Source organism: Oreochromis niloticus, linkage group LG7 (assembly GCF_001858045.2).
Source record: "Oreochromis niloticus isolate F11D_XX linkage group LG7, O_niloticus_UMD_NMBU, whole genome shotgun sequence".
NCBI classification, from domain to species: Eukaryota; Metazoa; Chordata; class Actinopteri; order Cichliformes; family Cichlidae; genus Oreochromis; species Oreochromis niloticus.
This window is the reverse complement of record NC_031972.2, coordinates 7,872,102-7,889,128: the sequence shown is the minus strand read 5'-3', so window position 1 is coordinate 7,889,128 and position 17,027 is coordinate 7,872,102. Positions and strand designations below refer to the sequence as shown.

Sequence of the window (17,027 nt, the reverse complement as noted above, 5' to 3'; positions counted from 1 at the left end):
ACCTATTGTTAATTTCATTAACATCAAAGCAGCTGAAACTGAATAACAACCCCTTCTGCAACTTAACTGACCAGCTAAATAACCAAGAAGTTGAATTGACTTGAAGCTGCACTCTGATTAATTCAATTCAGTTTTATTTATACAGCACCAAATCACAACAACAGTCACCTTGAGGTGCTTTATATTGTAAGGTAGATCTTACAATAATACATACAGAGAGAAAAAACAACAATCATAAGACCCCTCTATGAGCAAGCACTTTGGCGACAGTGGGAAGGAAAAACTCCCTTTTAACAGGAAGAAACCTCCAGCAGAACCAGGCTCAGGGAGGGGCGGACATCTGCCACGACCCGTCAGGGTGAGAGAAGGAAGATGGGGTAAAAGACATGCTTTTCAAGAGAGCCAGAGATTAATAACAAGTATGACTCAATGCAGAGAAGTCTATTAACACATAGTGAGTGAGAAAGGTGACTGAAGAAGAAATACTCAATGCATCATGGGAATCCCCCAGCAGCCTACACCTATTGCAGCATAACTAAGGGAGGATTCAGAGTCACCTGATCCAGCCCTAACTATATGCTTTAACAAAAAGGAAAGTTTAAAGCCTAATCTTAAAAGTAGAGATAGTGTCTGTCTCCCGAATCCAAACTGGAAGTTGGTTCCATAGAAGAGGGGCCTGAAAACTGAAGGCTCTCCTTCCCATTCTACTTTTAAATACTCTAGAAACAACAAGTAAGCCTGCAGTGTGACAACGAAGTGCTCTAATGGGGTGATATGGTACTATAAGGTCATTAAGATACAATGGGAACTAGTTTTTCAGCGTGGATATGGAACAAATGGAAGAAGTAGTCCTAAATATTTGTTTAATATGTGCATTGAAGGACATATCCTGGTCAAAAATGACTCCAAGGTTCCTCACAGTGTTACTGGAGGCCAAGGTAATGCCATCCAGAGTAAGAATCTGGTTAGATACCACACTTCTAAGATTTTCAGGGCCGAGTACAATAACCTCTGTTTTATCTAAATTTAGAAGCAGAAAATTTAGAGGCCATCCAGGTCTTTAAGTCTTTAAGACATTCCTGCAGTTTAACTAATTGGTGTGTGCACACATTATCCATTAAGCCAGATAACATGTTATCTGGCTTAATGGATAGATAAAGCTGTGTGTCATCTGCATAGGAGTGAAAATGTACGCAATGCCTTCTGATGATACTGCCTAAGGCAAGCATGTATAATGTAAACAGAATGGGTCCTAGCACTGAACCATGTGGAACTCCATAATTGCCTTAGTGTATGAAGCGGACTCTCCGTTTACATGAACAAATTGGAGTCTATTAGATAGATGTGAAACCACTGCAGCGTAGTACCTGTAATACCTGCAGCATGCTCTAATTACTCTAATAGGATATTATGGTCAGCAGTATCAAAAGCTGCACTGAGGTCTAGCAGGACAAGCACAGAGACTGAGTCCACTGTCAGAGGCCATAAGAAGAACATTTGTAATCTTCACTAAAGCTGTTTCTGTACTTGTCATGAGCACAGATTAAAATCTGTTCCTTTTGTGAGCATTGTATATTAAAAAATTATCATTGCTGTATTTTTACATCCCTGTTCAGGGACAGCTAAAAACGCACTGGTAAATGAAATGGTTTTTATAAAGCACTTTTCTAGTCTAACTGAGACCTTAAAGCACTTACAGAACCTGTCCTCATTCACCCCCATTCATACAAGCACTTTTTTCCCTCCATGCTTTGCCTACATAAGTGCTCTTTATCAGAGTATAAAGCAAATTGGGATTAGTATCTTGCCCAAGGATATTTGGCATACAGACTGGAGCAGACATGGATCAAACCACTAACCTTCCAATTATTAGGTGACCTGTTCTACCTCCTCACATCCCAGCTGGATTTACACTATATATCAGGCCAGGCCCAAAGTGAATAGTTTTAACTTTCTTTTTTTTTTTCCAAAACACTTCATTAAGGGGATATAGAACACACAATTTGTTCCATTTGAAGTCTCTTACTAGTTAACATCTTTTCAGTGAGCTGATCAAACTGGCACCAAATATTACTTAGGCAGTGATAAAGGAAAAACCAAAGAACAGCAAAGCACATGAGTCGTCAGTAAGACCTGAGTCACAACAAATCCTCTACAGCAAACTGAATAATCTCCATCAAATCTGTTGTACGATCATTAACATTAGGAAATGGTTTTAGTAAAGTAGTTTTTATTTGGTTCAAGAAGCATACCAGGACTACCATACAGTTAAACTGAGAGCCTTCCAGAAAAACAAAACAAATCATGGAGCGGCTTTGACTGCTACAGTTTTACATTTAATATCACAGGCAGGAAGCTTACAGTTGTGTTCTGAATGGTTGCTGTAAAAACTGACATTTTCAAGGCAAAATTTCTTCAATGAGTCAGCTACAGAGCTGGCACTGTGGACAGACTTCATTCTTAGGAGCTCTTCTTTTCCTCAAATATGATGTTTGCTGTGGCTTTCTTAGCTGTGGACAAATCACAAACAAATACAAAGATACTGTCAGTGAAACTCAGTACATCAGTACTGCAGATGTTTGACTTTAGAAACCTGCATAACGGAATCCAAGATCAATTTTAATTTACAACTACAAAATATAGACATGTCTAGTATGAAACTATTTTGAATTATGGCCCACCCTAGTTTTGAGAATTTGGACCTTGTTGTGCTTTTGTTGTGTACGTTTGGTACAGTGGATGATATGTGAGAATCTTCTGTTTTTCACTGAAAATGTTTCAATCCTTTTTTCTGTCTTTGGTTGATTGTATTATTGGCAGTCAGCATTTTTTTGAAAATAACTGAAATGTATACAAATTCACAAAATTACTCCCAAGCTAGAGAGAGAACTCAAGTTGGAGTAATGTCTGAAGTTTGCTGTTCTTACATTTAGCACACAACATGTCTCACTTCAGGGATGCTTTCACAATTGGAAATACTCAGTTTAGTAGCTGCCTATCCAGGCAATGTGGGAAGCAGGACACATGTTTCTTCCCTCTCGTAAGAGGGAGACCATTATCTGCATTATACTCACATGAATACAAAGTGGTCTCTGCACCAGGTGCTAGGAGGTTTAAGTCTGTTTAATATCTAAGGAGCTTGAACATGTTCTTCTTGAAGATGTTTCACCTCTTATCTGAGCTTCGATAGCTGAATTTGAGCAGCCACAGTTAAATATCTTGAATGCAATTTTGCATTGCATCTTAAATAGTATCTGATATATCAGTTAGGCTCTTTTAGCAAACACTTCACAATTATGATGATTTAGTCACCCTCATCCTTGAACTTGTCAGCAGCTTCTGACGCCTTGTCCTTGATGTTCTTCACTACATCATCAATCTTGGCCTCATTCTTGAGGAAGAATGGTCGAATGATGCGGTTATATATCTGAACCGATCCATTGGAAGGAGTTGGAGCCATACACCACACCAAGAAGGCACACTGGGGAAGAAAACAAAATTTCTCTCAAAAAAATGAAAACAGGTATAGAATTTGGCATTAAACACAATAATAATATAACTTTCAGGCATAACATTATGACCACCTGCCTAATTTGCTGGTCCCCCTTTTGCTGCCAAACTGGCCCTGACTCATTGAGGCATGGACTCCACTAGACCCCTGTAATTGTGTTGTTGTATCTGGCAGCATGATATTAGTAACAGATCTTTTAAGTCCTGTAAGTTGGGAGGTGGGGCCTACATGGATCGGACTCGTTAATACATTACATTCTACAGATGCCCAACTGGATATGGGGAATTTGGAATCCAGGTCAGCACCTCAAAGTCATTGTTGTGCTCCCAACCATTTCTGCTTTGTTGCAGTGTACATTATCCTGCAGAAAGGGACTACCGTTTTGATTAAAGGATGCACACGGTATCATATAACACTTAGGTAGGTGATATGTGTCATGGTAACATTCACATGGATTTCGGGACTCAAGGATTCCCAGTAGGGAATTGCCCAAAGGATCATACTGTCTCTGCCGACTTGCCTTCTTCCTATAGTGCATCCTGGTGCCAGGTGTTCCCCAGGTAAGCAACACATACACACACACACTGGGCCATCCACGTGATGTAAAAGAAAATACGATTTTTCAGGCCAAACCACCTTCTTACATTGCTCTGTGGTCACATCCCTACTACTGGTGCTTTGGGTAGTGTAAAACAGTCACCATAACCCTGACTGCTCTGTGGCTCTGCAGCTCCATGCACAACAAACTGTGACACACTATGTATTCTGAATTGAATTGGAGCACATGGGCCAGACTTTACACGTGCATGAATGAGCCTTGGACGCTCATGACCCTGTTGCTGGTTCACTACTGCCATGATGAAGACATGATCAGTGTTATTTACTTCACCTGTCAGTGGTCAAAATGTTATGCCTTATCAATCTAAGTGCACATTTTAACCAGCACCTGGTTTACTGTAGCCTGCAGAAACAATGGCTGGACAGCAACAGCCTCTAGCTTGGACTTTTAGGCAGTTTCTTCTGGACTTTCTCCAAGTTTGAAGATGATCAAATCACAATCCCCTAAAGCCAACAAACCCCCTTTACATTAGGCCTACTGGCTGCTGGTAAAACAGACCCCCAGAATAAGGAGCTTTGTTTACTCTAAGATCAAACACATACAGGTGAGATTTAACCCTGATTGAGTTTTTTCTTTTTAATTAATAAAAGTTTCAACACTGAGTAAAATAAATAAGGACAGGCACAGAGACCAACTGGATTACCTTTCCAATATAGTAGAATGGGAACCAGGAAAGGAAGATGTCAGCAAAAAACTCTGCCACACTGAAGACTCCATACACCACCCAGTAGGTCAGCCACTTAGTATCATCATCTTTGGTGGCACTTTCAATGGCCTTAATCCTGGGAAGAACAAGGACATGTTTGGTGCTTCTTTTACACATACCTGTAAGCACTGTTCTGTAAGGGCCATGAATGTGCACATGGATCAGGCTCATATCCTGCTTTCAATATGCAACATGTATTGATGTATTCAAGCATCAATAATAAATTGAACAACCAATACCACCTTGTGAATCAATGGAATGAATACACAGAAATCGGCCTGTTAATCAGTAGGTCTTGAATTTTTTTTCCCTCCATTAGTACCAACACATCCATCATATGCCATTAATACTTTAACTCACTTAGTCTATATGGCCATTTGGTGAAAATGTACATAGTGAGGCGATTACAGAATTCATACATTTATACATCACAACAGTGGGAAAAGTACACACCATTAAGAATTTATCACACAAATGAGGGGTTCCTAAATCTTACTGCAATGGTTTGGATTTATTTGTGTGATTGTATGCCACTGACCATGCCATGCCTTCCAATATTATAGCCATACTCATCATTTTCATGGGAGACTAATGTTACAATCAATTTAAAAACAAAACAAAAACAGACAAACAGGAAAATGATGAACACAAACACACACAAACACACACATCTACATACACTGACTCAGAATGAAGAGAAATACACATATGAACAGATGTGCACTCGTTGATTGAGTGAGAAATGACACACACACACACACACAAATCGAAATGCTGATTCAATTCACTGAGAAGTGATCCACACACATACACATGCACACGCTTGTGCAATGAAGAGTGATACACACACACGCTGATGCAATGAAGAATGCTTTGCTAACAAATGCTTATGCTGATACGCAAAATGCTGCACACAAATATCCAAATACGGAATCTGTCACAACAACAAGAAGCCATTGATTGTTTATTGGTTAAATGCGTTTCATGTCACCCAGAGGGCATCTGTGTAGATTTAGGGGACAGGGTCTAAAGCAGTTTGGTTATGAAAACAATGTCTGTGCGTGATGTCTGTTTATGGCTTAAAGCCTCGACTGAATTGTTCACTGTGCTTCACACAGCCTGATAAGGAGCAGTGGTACAGAGTGAAAATGATGAACTAATGGTGTGAGTCTTATTTCGGAGCGCCACATTTTTGTGATTGAGACTTAATTGAAGGAGGAACACACTGGAAAAAAAAAAGAAAAAAAAGGGGGGGAATTGGCCAGCTCTTGGATTTACGTAAGCATCTCGCGTGTATTTAACACAATTGCCTCAGGCTTTAAAAAGTTAAGTGCAGCAGCCACCTCTACTTTTTGGTATACCGAAAAAGTAAATTGGGTGGTTGTTACATTAAAAAGTCTAACTTGTAATTTGAACACAATAATTTCATGTTTCTATGAACGTAATTAAACCATGTAGGATCTGTACAAAATTCAACAACTTAATTTGTTCTTGTTGAGATGACACGATACAATCTAGTAAGAGTGGTTAGTTGCTGAACTCACGGAATTCACAAGACCGCATAAGATTTCAAACTGCAGGAAAATCACAGAAGTTATAAGAGGCAGACAACGACACACACACCACATGCATGCTATTGTTATTTATTGTGGATTGACCTGTCAAGGGCAAGAACAAAAGAATTCTGCATCAAATACAGGAAATCATAGCTTTCCTGTATTTCCTAGATTGTTGGCATGCTGGTTAGTGCTGTTGCTTGACAGTAAGAAGGTCCTGGGTTCAAGTCCACAGTCTGGCTAGTTTTCAGTGGTTTCTCTCTGGGTATTCTGGTTTCCTGCCGCAGTTATTAGAGCTAGGTTAATTGATGATTCTAAATTACCCGTAAGTGTAAATGGTTGTTTGTTTTTATGTGATAGACTGGTGAGCTGTCCAGGGTGTACCCCGCCTCGTAACCTATCACTTCAGGGTTATTTTCCAGCCCTCCTGCAACCAGGATAAAGATGATAGGAGGATGGTAGTTGTTGTAGACCCATTCAGTTTTTATGGTAACCAGGATCTACACTTTGTTGAACAGTATGTAATATGAAGACAACATGTAGTATTTAAGTGACCAAGTAGTATTTGGATAAAAGTTATTGAATAGTGTTGAAATAAAATGACAGAATTGTGAAGGATTAAAATATTCCAAGAGCTCAACTTACTTCATCTGAACATATTTCAATCGTGTTTTATGAACACAAAATGCACAGGTTTACTGAATATGAAAAGGTTGTGTTGATTTAACTCAGTTGTTTAAGTTTCTGCCAAAGCAAAACATTTGTGTGCAAACAGTGTCCACTATTGAATCAAGTAAATCCAACATGTTTTTTGTTTTTCAGTGCAAAAAGGAGTTACGGTACCTGTATTCCTACACAATATTGTCCTGGGAGGGAGAAAAACTTTCTGGTGAAGTTTTGGTTGATTTTTGGGTTTTGCTTAGCGCTAGGTTGATTTTATTAGTAAGGTTTGGGTTGTTTTCTTTCTCTAAGAGAGAGAAAGATGGTTTTATGCTTGGACATGTTTGCAACGGGCCCCAGTATTTGGTATTTTATTAGTATTTTGTTGGTTACGTTTGTTTTTGCTTTTGTTACAGTGCACTGAGATAAGAAAATCTGAGAGGTGTGATCCACCAGTGGTGATATTTTGGTATTTTGTGAGTTCCTGATTTAACAAATCAGCTCTTTAAACCAGGCCTGAGAGATTGAAATTTAAAGCGCTATAAAATATTCTTACTGAAAACAGTCGCAAAGTGTTTTTCTCCATGATTATAATGGGCTTGGGAGAAATTCACTTATATGGGACATTGATCACATGAGAAGTCCTGAGTCTAAAAGGATTGCAGCGAGTCAATCCAGTCCAAAAAACAAGGAACTGTTTTCCTTCAAAATGATGACATCATCTTGCTGGTGATGGATGCTTGAATAGATTGCGAGTGAGACTCCATTATCAGCAATATCTGGTATGAATGTGTGTGAATGAATGCATGTGACTGGACTGTGATGGACAGACTAAAAGTTTTAACTGACTTGATGCTGAGACAGAAACTGCACCAACGCGAGGATTAGTAAATGTCCACAAATAATTCACCCAGCCTGCAACAGATGGGTGGATACTTTGTTTTGTTTTGTTTTTGCAGGAGCAGGAGGATAAGAGAGAGCAGAGGGGGAGACTGTAGCTTCACATGAGAGTGTGGAAATGCAGACTTAACCCTTTGGTTGCTAATTTTGAGTTACTGATGTTTGCAGTAAGGAAACTGTGTTTTATTAGCTGTGTTTCGATTAATGTATCACATTATATTGTTGGGAATGTCAAATGCTAAAGTGAAGAAAAGGTTTGATTTCACTCATCACTGAACATGTTATTATTAACCATAGCAGGCCACTGTAAAAAGTCAATTAACTTTTATAGAGGAAAAAAGCCAAAAACTCTAATAATATCTGGCTGGAGAACATACTGGAGAGGAGAATTTCTGATGTTTTCTGAGATATGATGTCACTAACCTTTTCTTTTAATTTTCTAGCTCGGATGAATGATTTGACACATGGGAATGTAAATGTAAATTATGATTAGAATAAGTCACTGGGTGAGGAAGTCCTGAACATGATATGCTAAACCAAACCAAATTTGCATCACTGGAAGAACAATGGACAATAACATTAGATTATCAAGGCTAGGGAGAGAGGTGTTTTGGTTTTCTGTCTCTTACAGAGAAAGGAACAGACACCAGACGAGGTCACAGAGATACGAGGATCCTTCGCAGCAGAGACAGACACAGAGACTGACAAGACACCAACTGGGTTCAAGTGTCATGGCGTTTGGGCTCCGACTAGTGACCTGGAGAGGATGGATCCCATAAACACAGCAATAACCATGAAGGGGTTGGCGGAAATCCAGGAACACCAGACCAACGAGGTTCGAGAGGCTCTTGGTAAAAAGGGGGACACGTTCCTGTTCCTTTCTCTGGGGAACACAGATGTGACCCCAGAATACACAGATCATCGTTTGAAATCGGGGCAGAATAATCCCCTGATCTGTGCAACGACCGAAGGGTGGTCTAACCCCTGAGGTTGAAGAAAGAAGAGCAGAGAATCACCCGACTGGAAGACACTGGTAGCTGCAGCAATAAAATAAAGGCTAAAAGCTCCTCGGACAGAGGTTCTAGTCTGAGTACGTTTGAAGGGTATAAGGTAGCACCAAAATAAAGCTGTGGGAGAACTGGGGAGTGATGGGGGTGTCATCTGTACCTACTATTGTTGTTGTAATAATAGTTTTTCTTGCATGTGAACTGCGCAAACACCGAGGTCATCTCACATATGGTCCACCCGTTAAAGGGGGACAAAGGGCCTCAGGGGTAAGAAGAAATGAACCCTGCAACACTGGATTGCAGGGTGTAAGTGATCTCTTTTTAAAAAAGAGATCAAAAGGGGGAATTGTGGGATTATAATATTACCTTATGCCATGTTATACCCCTAATTAAAGATTGTGAAATATTATGTAGTTTTAGTTTGCATTATTCTCCTGAATTAGAAGAAGGTGATAACTATTACATTTGTTAAACTGATTTGCATTACATTAGACTGCTGATTTATTGTGAATGAATGATATTGTTTTATGATGCATTATACGGCTGAGTTATAAGAAATACTGTTTTCAGAGAATCATGATCTTATTTGTCTGATTAGAAGAGAGCAGAATATACCGGAGAGGTTTTCTGCCCCATCTCAGCAGGAGCAGATAAACAAGGAGCCAAGGTGTGAGAGAAAGAATGTGAATGTTTAGGCTTTTATGACTAGGTGGGGGCCACTAGAGGCTATAAGAGTTTGAGCAATGCTCCACCATTTTGAGATCTGATGCTGTCTGCGTACAGTGTTCATCTCCCACGCGTGTGTTCATTAAAATCATCGTTTGACTCAACCCGGCCGGACCAGTGTTGTTATTTTGGTTTTCCTCTTGTATCTATCTCCAATACTTTTGAACCCGTAACACACAGATGTGAAAAGGGTCAACTGTGAAACAAGTTTTTTAAATGGTAAATGGTAAATGACCTGTATTTGTATAGCGCTTTACTAGTCCCTAAGGACCCCAAAATGCTTTACACATCCAGTCATTCACCCACTCACACACACATTCACACACTGGTGATGGCAAGCTACATTGTAGCCACAGCCACCCTGGGGCGCACTGACAGAAATTTTTAAATTCTTTTAACGTCAGAAGCTATTATCGAAAACTTTACAATGATGAAACAGAAGCTATAACATTTTGATGATGCTGTTGATACAGATTTTGTCTAATTTAGACATTTTCATTGGCATTTAAAATCATTAAAATGAGGCACAGTTACCATGGTCCACCTGCCATAGGTAGTAATTTTGGATTCACAGTATTCATCAGTGGACAACCTGAACTACAGCCTTTTCCAATTGTAATGCTAGCTATGGTGGAGGACGCCAATCAATCAACCAACCAAACTTTTTTAACTCTGCTGCTCAACCCACAAATACATTTTCCTTACAAATGTAGTACTATTTAAGGGTAAATAGACAGGATTTCCAACACCATAAGATTTATTGCCCAGAAACACTGTTACACAAGGCAACCATGTTGCAAGTAATGGCTTAACTTTTAAAGAGCTGCTAGCTCTAGAGATTTCAGTATAGTTTCGAAAGGATGAGTCACTTCAAATAAGAGATTTGGAATTGCAATTTGTTACAATATCAGGACAAAATAACCTGCTATAAACAGAGCAGTTACAGTGAAGATAACATATGTTTGTAAAAATAAACCTATGCAGATTATTAGCTCCACTCTGAGCTTATTGTTTAACTTAATTACTCTTTTCTTCTCTTGTACCAAATAATGTAACATCCATAATTTTAACTTTAGAAAATACTGATATCTTAAGAGTAAGAAAATGTATCAAATGTTATGCTACATCAGTCTCAGTAGCTGAGGACAATTCTGGTCACTTTCTATCAAGCTGTTTCTCAAAAATCTTGAGACAAGAAAAACATTCATAGTGACGGCAGCAGGCCAACATGTGACACTATGCTGACTGCATGTAGTATTACCCCTGAGATATTACTAGATAATATCATAATGATAAGAACTGTTTTAAAACTTTTGATGACAAAATTATTTAAATGCTTTCTTTGTAAGTCACAGGGGAAATCCACTAACTTTATAGATGAAGTTCAGTTTACAATTAGTAGACAATAACTCTGTGTAGGTTCTCAGTCATCCAGGTCATGGTAATCTTTCAGTTCCCAGAACTGGTGAAGCTGCAGAACTGAAGAGGCTTCTTGGATGAGAGGTGAAACTTCTTCAAGAATCTCAAAGTAGTCTGGTCGCTTTTCTTTCCAACTGCCTTATAGCCCATTAAACATTTCTGTAACTGTGTGCAAGAATTGCTATAAAAAAGGCACAACCTTACATCGCTGATATCCTGTTGAATCCTGATGAATTATTTCCATGGGTCAAATAAAAATAAATCAACACTTGGACCTTCTACATCTATCTTGCAGAAATGTTCCCCCGTGTTAGCAGATGTTAAACAAAAAAGCTAGAAGCCAGGGGCTAATTAGGGGCTAAATACCTGAATAATTGAAAAAAAGTCACCTCACATAAAAGAAAGTTCCTGGTTCAAAACTGGAGCTATCTCTCGGTGTTGGGCCTGTGATAGACTGATACCCTGCCTCTTATCCCATAACAGCTAAGACAGACTGCAGCTCCCTGTGACCCCAAATTGGATAAGAGATGAAGAAAATGGATGGATGTGTTAGGATGTTGACAATGCATTTCCACCCAAAACCCATTTTTTAATTTTTGCTTCTTGACATAGCAGCATCTCCTTATAATTCCCTTAAATAACAGCACAAATTAGAAAATAGTCAGTATTGCTACTTCCTAAAAGAGAAAAGTAAAGTTTTTGGTAGCTATAATTTGGTAAATGGCAGCCAGATAACAAAGGTTGACAAAGCCAAAGTAGGTAAATGGTAAATGGCCTGTATTTGTATAGCGCTTTACTAGTCCCTAAGGACCCCAAAGCGCTTTACACATTCAGTCATCCACCCATCCACACACTGGTGATGGCAAGCTACATTGTAGCCACAGCCACCCTGGGTGCACTGACAGAGGTGAGGCTGCCGGACACTGGTGCCACCGGGCCCTCTGACCACCACCAGTAGGCAGCTGGTGAAGTGTCTTGCCCAAGGACACAACGACCGAGATGGCAACCTTCCGATTACAAGACGAACTGCCAATCTTGAGCCACGATCGCCCCGTACCAGGTGGTGCAGAAAAATAGAATTATTATATTTCTGTACAGGCAATAAATTGGCAAGTTTAAACATTCAGCTATTTCTAGCCATCTGTAATTATTTACAGATGCAGACAAATCAATGTAAAAATAAATGAATAAATGACAGATGACTTCGTCGTCTGTTATCCACAGATACAGCCACTTAGAACTGCCATTCCCATCAGCCTGTTTACAACCGTTGTTGTGGAGCATAACTGCTTTCCACTATAAACACAACCCTTTCACTCATTTAAAGTAGGCACCAAGAGACGGCGCTTTCTTCACAAAAACTTAGACTTTTATAGTCTCACAATATTTTAATAGCTTTCATTTTTAAAGACTTTTACCTCTTAAAAGTTTTGAAAATGTAAAATACATGGATAAATGTATTTTCAATCTAATCTAATAAACAACTTAAAAGAAAAAAAAAAATCTTATATACAAACATCCTCATAAATCCAAAATCAGATGTGTAAGTTATCTTTTTTACTTGTTCAGACTTCTGATTGCATTATGAGTAGCACCTACTTTTTTTCTGTAGGGTTAACTTAATATTTTGATTTATCCTTTACATTACCACTTCTTCATATTTTGCATAGGAGAGGCCAGACTTTCACTGTAATCGAATCAAATCAAATCAAAATTTATTTATATAGCACATATTAAAACAACAGTGTTGACCATAGTGCTTCACAGTCAGTAAAAGCATGAGACAATTAAAACAAACAATAAAAGAGGACAACAAACAATAGGTAACAACACAACAAGCTAGAACAGCCAACTAGTCAGAATCAAAAGCCAAAGTAAAAAGATAAGTTTTAAGACGTGATTTAAAAGACTGGATAGACTTGGCAGTACGAATATGAACAGGGAGGTTATTCCAGAGTCTTGGTGCCACGGATGCAAAGGCCCGGTCACCTCTCGACTTCATTCGAGACCTAGGTTGTGCTAGGAGCCTGTGATTGGACGATCTAAGTGCTCTGTTGGGATTATATAAGTGGAGTAGTTCAGAAAGATAGCTGGGCGCTAAATTATTCAGAATTTTAAAGGTGAACAAAAGAATTTTAAAATCTATGCGATATTTAACAGGGAGCCAATGTAATGCAATGTAATGCTCTTATTTCTTTAAAGTGCTCCCTAGGTCTTTCAAAGTATCCTGAGTTTGTATGGAGAAGGTCAGCAAAGGGTTACAACAGAGAGCCATCTGTAAAACACAGTGGTAACTGATTGTTCCAGGCTTCTTTTCAGCCAGTGGTGTTGGGGATGCATTCAAAAAGATCTATACTTTCAGCGATTCCTCCAAAGAGAACTAAGTACTGCGTCAATATCACAGCTGGGCATATACAGTGATTTTTGGGCTGGAAGCTGCTGGCCTTCGCCGAGGGTTGGAAATCTGTTTGTCGCCTTATGTGTGACAAAAGAATCCACTGTAATTACACTGATGATAGCTCTATATAAGTTTTTTGCCCTTAAAATTACTATAGCGTTTTATCTGAGATGTGCAGGTTTTCAGCATTTTCCCATAAAGTTGCGTTTTATTCCCTACATTCAGGCTCAGGGGTCATTTGGTGATGTTGCTTTGACTGCATAATCACAAGAAACGATATAGAAAATTTTAAAAATAGATATTAGTTGTCAATAATCTGTTGATTGCTTGGTTTAAAAAAATCATAGTCTGTGTTTGCATGGTCACTCATTAAGAACTGGTTGACTGCCAGTGACTCGTTAATTCTCTCTACCTGTCATTACCTGGAGATTTTGCACCTAAAACTAACTATATAATATACAATAGGTACTGCAGTATTAGATTGGACACTTTTTTGCAGCACATTTATCTTTTGTTGCATTTCTTATGTCCCTTTCACAGCGCCAAATTTTTGAAGCAGAGTATTAAAATTAATCATAAAAAGTGATATATTAAGATTAACAGCAGACAAATCAAGTAATGCCAAAAAATAAGCAGGCAGTGCTGGTGGTGCTGCTATGACTGTTAATTACTTTGGAAAACCAGCACATACATTGTGAATTTCCCCAATACAATACCAAGCTGTGAATGATTGCACCTCCACACTGGTTTTCCTAAAATGCTGATGCTGCTGCTTCTTCAATTAATTGCTTCTTCACTGTGAACGACTGTAGCTCCTCTGAAAAGGAAGACTCGAATCAGCGGTAGGGCTGGGTATCGTCACTGATTTCAATAACTGATTTGGTTCCGATTCACAAGGTCCCCATTCGATTCAACTCAATTTATGAGACTTTATCAGAGGTCTAAGCATCACAGCAGATATACTTGTGATTGTGGAATTTCTTTTCTAGAGCTACAATATCTAGAGTCATACCCAGTGAAGATGTAAAATTATTAACAAGAAAACCGACCTCTGTGGGAGTAGAGTTCAGGAAGCTGCTCTGCACTATGTTGGCACACGGCATTGAAGAAGAGAACAGTGGATAATTTAAATCCTTTAACTTGGTTGCAACACTTTTAGAGAAACACCTACTGTGATGAAATCCACTCCCCACTGCTGTGTAATACATTATTGTAAATTGAAATGTTATTTGGAAATGATCAGACAAAACGGGATTTTCCGGTAATGCTGGTAAATGTTTAGTTTCTATGAATGTAATATCATGACAGGTTGGTTCTTTTACATTTTGAAATAATGATTCTAAATAAATTAAATGCCATCAATTAATCATTTGTGTACTAATGGGGACTTAGAAGACAAAGACTTAATGTTTAATAATCCACAGTTCACTGAGATTTTTTTTTCTTTTAGTTGTCTGGGAGCAGACACAGTCGCCCTTCATGATCAGCAGGAAAATAACTTGCTTCCTAGTCTAGACTTTGCTTAAAGTCTAGACTATGAGAACAGCCAAAGCTGGGGACGAAAAGTTCATTTTCACAATACCTACTTACTCTTAAGTCATACTTAAATTAGGTAGGTCTTTCTGTTAAAAGCCATTATTTTCCCACAATTGTTTTTGGGGGGAAGGGGGGTCTTCTTTTTCTTAACACTAACATTTTTGTAGGTGCTTATTTTATGTATTTTATTGTCATTGTTTGTGATAATTAAAGACTGGTGGAGGGAAAACGCACTCGAAAAATTACAACTTTGCACAAAAAATAAGCTTAAATATTAAGTAACCCTACAGACCTATATCCTTTTGGAGCTTAAGCGCTACAATAGCCTAAATAAACCTCACAGGTGTGGTCATCTCTATTAAAGAAGGTTGTCCTTAGCATTGACATGAACACAGGCCTTTTTATAGATTTAGTGACTTGAAAGCACAACAACAGGAGCAAGTAAAACCGTGTTTAGGCGATTAAGGCCATTTCCAAGTGTTCTGAGAATAACATATACTTACGATATGTAGGCTGGATACGCAAACCCGATGAGGTTACATAGCAGGGAGGCTCCGTATCCAATGACCAAGTAAACTGCGATTACACCGATGACAGCTGAAACAAATCACACCACACATTTGTCAAGATTTTCTACCCACGAAGACATTAACCTGATTATACCTATATACCTATGTTACAACCAGTAACTACATTATGGAGATTACTCTTATAGTATCGAGCCGGTGATGTAAAATAAACACACTTTCTTTTGTTAGCTTATGGCTAAAGGAAACTGGAGCTAAATGTGAGTCTGTCCATCGTGCTCTTATTTCTTTTATCTACGCCTCCCTCAGTGATGCGGACAGCCTCTGCCTCTCTTTCCCATCCTTGCTACTGTCAACACTCACCGAGAGCAATGTAGGTCCTGCTTACTCCGGTTTTTGCTTCCACCTTTGCCAGGACATCTGTCATCAGATTCTTTTCATGGAGAAAATTTTCAAATCTTTCTCTGAGCCCCTGCGCCATGACTGCACTTCCTGCTTAGCGATGATGAATTACGAAACGATCAGAATCAAACTGCGCCACGCCTGTAACCCGACACACCACTGTTCTCAGAACCACGGGCGTCAAAGTCAAAAGGGATGTGTGACACATGCATCAGATCATATCCTTCAAAATAAAAGCAATGGCGGTGTAACGCAAACAACCACTTAGTACGAAAAACAATCATATAGACAACTATAGTAGGTCGATGTTTTGTGTATGTGTGTGCTGCGCGTTTAAAATAAATACAACTGGCACTGTTCGCATGTTCTGTTGACTATATGCGGTATATAATTAATCATGGATAAAATGTGTATTTCCCAATATTGCATTTCCTATTCTAGAATTTTTCCTGAAAATTGTAGGTAGCATACATATTTACTTGAACAGTAAGCGGAAGTAGAAGTGGTCACATGCACTAACTGTAGTGAACTTGATGCAGCTGGTAGCAACCAAAAAAAGATGCAGGATTGTTTCCCCTAGTCTGTAGTCTTACAGGCATTGCAATAGTATTATATACTCGGTAGAATGCTCAGAAACCTTTAGGTTATGGGTTACAGAGTTACATATACGTCAGATATCGGTTAAGTCAGAAATTGCTGTAGCTGTTGAAGAACTACGTAAATTAGAGGAATGGTGCCTAAAGGGCTAAAGTCAGGGCGCAAATACAGTGGTAACTGCAGCCACACCCTTCCCTGCTTTGATGACATTGCAAAATACAAATAGAGACCTATTCCAAGAAGCATGTTCAACAAATTCTGAGTTTTAAAAAATAAACTCAGAGTTGATTAAATCTGAGTTTGGCCAGTCTAGAAAGCTGATCAGTCTTATGTTAGTGAGTTCTCCTTGACATCCATCATCAACAGAACTCCATTGTCAGATTCACCAAGGCAAGGGCTGAATAAAGACTAGTGCATCCATTTTAATCCAATAGACACATAAATATTTAAAATCTGCTAATGT

The 17,027-nt window shown here is 38.8% G+C and overlaps 1 protein-coding gene across 1 annotated transcript; it reads right to left on the bottom strand.

The window, feature by feature from the left end:
• Positions 1–1,207: 1,207 nt before the first annotated feature.
• Positions 1,208–16,155, bottom strand: reep5 (receptor accessory protein 5). Its single transcript, XM_003439451.5, has 5 exons — positions 15,929–16,155; positions 15,542–15,635; positions 4,774–4,912; positions 3,313–3,481; positions 1,208–2,510 (listed from the first exon to the last, which is right to left on the bottom strand). Exons 1-5 carry the CDS (start codon positions 16,044–16,046, stop codon positions 2,461–2,463), a joined length of 570 nt encoding a protein of 189 aa, XP_003439499.1. The 5' UTR covers positions 16,047–16,155; the 3' UTR covers positions 1,208–2,460.
• Positions 16,156–17,027: the final 872 nt, after the last annotated feature.

Bases quoted from the DNA above. Each gene is read 5' to 3' on its own strand.
- reep5 (XM_003439451.5), bottom strand. From the start codon at position 16,046: ATGGCGCAGGGGCTCAGAGAAAGATTTGAAAATTTTCTCCATGAAAAG. The intron at 15,636-15,928 runs GTGAGTGTTGAC...GATTTGTTTCAG, and splicing joins CAGGACCTACATTGCTCTCG to CTGTCATCGGTGTAATCGCA. The intron at 4,913-15,541 runs GTAAGTATATGT...TGTTCTTCCCAG, and splicing joins GCGTATCCAGCCTACATATC to GATTAAGGCCATTGAAAGTG.